Below are 4,103 nucleotides of genomic sequence, written 5' to 3'. Positions count from 1 at the left end.
AATTCATGAATACATAGGCACCCCTCAGGATTTTCCCAAGTTATGCCTACATGAATAGCCAATACTTGGAATTTTTCAACAGTCTTTGAAAACCCCAAACCTGCTTTATACCAACCACTCTTATCCCTACCTACCATTAGTAAAAAGAAAATCTACTGTCTCTAACCTACAAAACATACAACAAAGGAAGACTAAAGACTGATCCTTATCAGCATACTCATTTGATTCCAGATGTCATTCTAGCCTGATTATCTAGAAACCTATGACATTTTGATCATAAATACAGAAAAAGCATTTCCAAACCAAGTGTAACTGTTAATTTTTGGGTTTAAAGGCACTATGAGCATGCTGAGATGCCTTTTGCCGCATTGGACTTGGTAGCACGTCCCGATGAGGCTTTCGTTTTTAACAGGACTTCTTCCCTACAAGTTTGTCTAGCAAAGTAACCCCCTTTGATGTAGTCAAATAATTCTGGTGACATCAAGGATGGCGTGACTGTCTTCCCTGACTGTGCTCCACTATGGTAGCTTTTGCTGAATCTGCAATGACTCAATTACAAAACAACCAAGTTGTTTTGTCTTTATGGCATCTTAGATTAGTATGTTCACTCATGCAAAATCCAAGGTAGTGTAATAGAAATGGTATTATTAAAACAGATGTTGCAGCTATAAGTATCTCCCTTTACATTAGGCATTTAGAAGCCTTTAAAAAATATTTAGGTGCTAACAGTTGTGGTAACTAGGCTAACTGTATAGTTGTTTCCATTTATAAGCACAATTACAAGACAGTTACATGACCCTATGTGGGAGTGTGCTTTCAATTCAAAAGATAGTAATAAAGTGCCTAGCTATATAAAATCCATAGACTACAAAATTTAAATTAAACGAATTTCATGTACATATTAGGGCTAACAAATTCTAGACCCAGTCTACACAGATTTGAAATAATTATCCATACTGCATATGGTTTTAACCACACAGAAAAACTTACTCTTTACTGGCTGAAAAAGTAAGGTCCACTACTGTAGCTTAACAACCAAATTTTATTGCTTTATTCATGTGGTGCTTTTGCAAGGCATTGTGGTATGGACTAGAAAACTTGGAATGACTCGTGAAGAGACCTTGGAATGATGCATGAGAGATGGTGTGAAAAGTCATTCTGAGGCAGGATGGTTTACTTAATTGTTGTTAACCAGGGTATCAAACATCAGGAATGAGTTCAAGTTAAAATTCACAGGAGAATGGAAACACCTTAGGGTTCAGTCACTTCACATGCCCATTCTGATACTTTGACTAACCTGGAAAATTGCGGAGCCACACACAACTAAAATGAAGAGGGCCAATAACCAGGGGCCTACAGATGCCTTTTCTTTGGGCGCATTTCTCGAGGTTTTGGCGGCGTTGCCACGCTGGGTGATGTTCTTGCTGTGTTTCTCGTTGGCCATCCGGATCCGCTGCTTGGCGACCATCTTCGCGGCGTCGCCACCTGCGCGGCCACTCCTCGGACTGCCTGGCTGGTCTCCCCGCGGGCTCTGCGCCGGCGGAGCAAGCAGGCGCTCAGGCGGGGCGCGAGCTCCGGCCGCTGGGCCTGGGCGCAGCGCCCACGGGGCTGAGCACTAGCGGGGTGCGGGCCGCCGGCTGTCTGGGCACGCCGGACCCACCAGCCAAGCTGGGCGGGCGGGCGCGCGGGAGGAAGACCGCAGGCCGCCAGGACGTCCGCGCACCGCCGCCTCTGACTACCGATGTTCCATGTTTTTATATTTAATGGATGTTTCTAGCTATTTCTTCTCGATTTGAATCACACTCCAGCAGGAAGTGAAGTTTCCAAAAGCTTGACTCCATCCTTATCATTAAGGTTGTCTCTACTTCTAGGAGGCAACTCTTTCCCATTGTATTTTTTTCCCTATCTAATCTGACGGACTCATCTTCCAGCACTATATCAGATGGTGCTCCAATTCTAGTCATAATAACATTTCCCATGGAAAAATCCCTCAGAAATGGATGACTTACATGCATGCATTTATTAAAAATGTGATAAACATCTGTGATGAACAGAGAATATTTTCATTACCAGGATTTGCTATACCCTTCCCCCTTCCAATACTTTTAATTGGTATAGCATCTTAGTTAGAAGGAATGTAGATAGTAAGATAGAGACTGATATAATAATGGTTCAGGAATGCAAACAGAAAACCTGACACCAGTGTTCATTGCAGAACTTTTCACAATAGCCCAAAGGTGAAAACCACCAGAATATCAAATGGATAAACAAAATGTGGTACATACACACAATGAAATAATTCTCAGTCCTAAAGAAAAACGGAAATCTTGATGCCTGCCATAAGAATGAAACTTGAAAACAACATGCTGAGTGAAGTAAGCCAATTACAAAAGGACAAATGTTATATGATTCCATATATATGAAATAAGGAAATCTAGAGAAACCAGAGATTATTAGTTGTTACCAAGGGCAAGGGAGCAGAATATAAAGGCAGATATATATTTTTAGGAGAGTTTCTGTTAATGGTTGTGAAACTATTATGAAGAGTGACCCCACAACTTGAAGACTATAATCAATGTCACTGAATTGTTCATGTAGAAATGTCTCAGATATGTATATTGTGTTATTTATATTTTCATCACAATAAAAATATAATGAACCCAGGCTATTCTCTATGAGAAAGGATGAGAAAGGGCAGGTAAATAAAAATGGAGAGCCACTGGACATCCCCTTACAGAAGGGTCGCGGGGAGGAGACGAGCCAGTCAGGGTGCAGTGTAGCACCAATGAAACATACAATTTTCCTCTGGTTTTTAAATGCTTCCACCTCCCCACTATCATGATCCCAATTCTACCTTACAAATCTGGCTAGACCAGAAGATGTACACTGGTACAGCTAGGAACTGGAAACACAGGGAATCCAGGACAGATGAACTCTTTAGGACCAGTGGTGAGAATGGCAATACTGAGAGGGAGGAGGGAAGATGGAGTAGAAAGGGGGAACCGATGACAAGGATCTACATATAGCCTTCTCCCTGGGGGACAGACAGCAGAAAAGTGGGTGAAGGGAGACGTCAGACAGTGTAAAAGATTGACAAAATAATAATAATTTATAAATTATCAAGGGTTCAAGAGGGAGGGGGGCAGGGAAAGGAGGGGGAAAAGGAGCTGATACCAAGGGCTCAAGTAGAAAGCAAATGTTTTGAGAATGATGATGGCAACAAATGTACAAATGTGCTTGACACAATGGATGTATGTATGGATTATGATAAAAGTTGTATGAGCCCCCAATAAAATGATTTTTTAAAATGGAGAACCACAAAGAAAAGATGAGGACATGAACAAGCGCATAAAAGAAAAGAAGCAGAAATGTTTAGGACTAGGACTTTGGTAAAGGGGAGGCATAAAGAGAATATTTTTGAACTCTGGATGTGTGCTGTGTGTTATGTGATGCCTAAACCCTAAGGAGGAAAAAATCAACTTGGCTCTTCAGTGGGTTTTGGAGTTTGGCTTCTGTTTCATGCATTATGAGTCTATGATATGGTTGTCATCATGAATTTTCATGGAATGTATTTCTCGTGCTTTGATCTGTAAATAACTTATTGACATGCTCAGATAACTCATTAAAATAGTTCCTAATTTAAGATGGGGTTCCATTCTGATGATTCCACTGTAAGTTGGTTTTGACAAAGTCAAATATCTCATTATTATTATTATCATGTATGTTGCCTTTTAGTGGGTTACATGTTGGATTGCTAATTGTAAGGTCAGCAGTTTGAAACCACCAGTCACACCACCACGGGATGAGGCTATCTACTCTTGTAAAGATTTACAGCCTTAGAACCACATGAGGGCAGTTCTACTCTGTTCTATATGGTCTTTCTGAAGGCAATGGGTTTTTATTTTAGTATACTTTTACAAATCTTACCTTTATTCATTTGGGGGGTTTGGGAATAAACATGTAAATTTATAGAATTGTTTAATGCACATACACACAAAGATATACATGTCTATAAAGAATGGATGACATTAGCATTTTGTCAGTTGCAGTTATAACTCCACTTGTAGAAGGTCTAACATCACAGTTTCCCAAACATATTTGGT

The 4,103-nt window shown here is 40.5% G+C and overlaps 1 protein-coding gene across 1 annotated transcript; it reads right to left on the bottom strand.

Moving 5' to 3' along the window:
- Positions 1–1,168: 1,168 nt before the first annotated feature.
- On the bottom strand, positions 1,169–1,594 carry LOC101642812 (stress-associated endoplasmic reticulum protein 1). The gene has a single exon (XM_004713887.2). It carries the CDS (start codon positions 1,466–1,468, stop codon positions 1,268–1,270), a length of 201 nt encoding a protein of 66 aa, XP_004713944.1. The 5' UTR covers positions 1,469–1,594; the 3' UTR covers positions 1,169–1,267.
- Positions 1,595–4,103: the final 2,509 nt, after the last annotated feature.

The sequence above is a fragment of the Echinops telfairi genome, unplaced genomic scaffold (genome assembly GCF_000313985.2).
Source record: "Echinops telfairi isolate 266 unplaced genomic scaffold, ASM31398v2 ScPeMD7_7436;HRSCAF=8474, whole genome shotgun sequence".
Taxonomy (NCBI): Eukaryota; Metazoa; Chordata; class Mammalia; order Afrosoricida; family Tenrecidae; genus Echinops; species Echinops telfairi.
This window is presented reverse-complemented; position numbering and strand designations above follow the sequence as displayed.

Coding starts and splice junctions, on each gene's coding strand:
- LOC101642812 (XM_004713887.2), bottom strand. CDS start 1,468: ATGGTCGCCAAGCAGCGGATCCGGATGGCCAACGAGAAACACAGCAAG.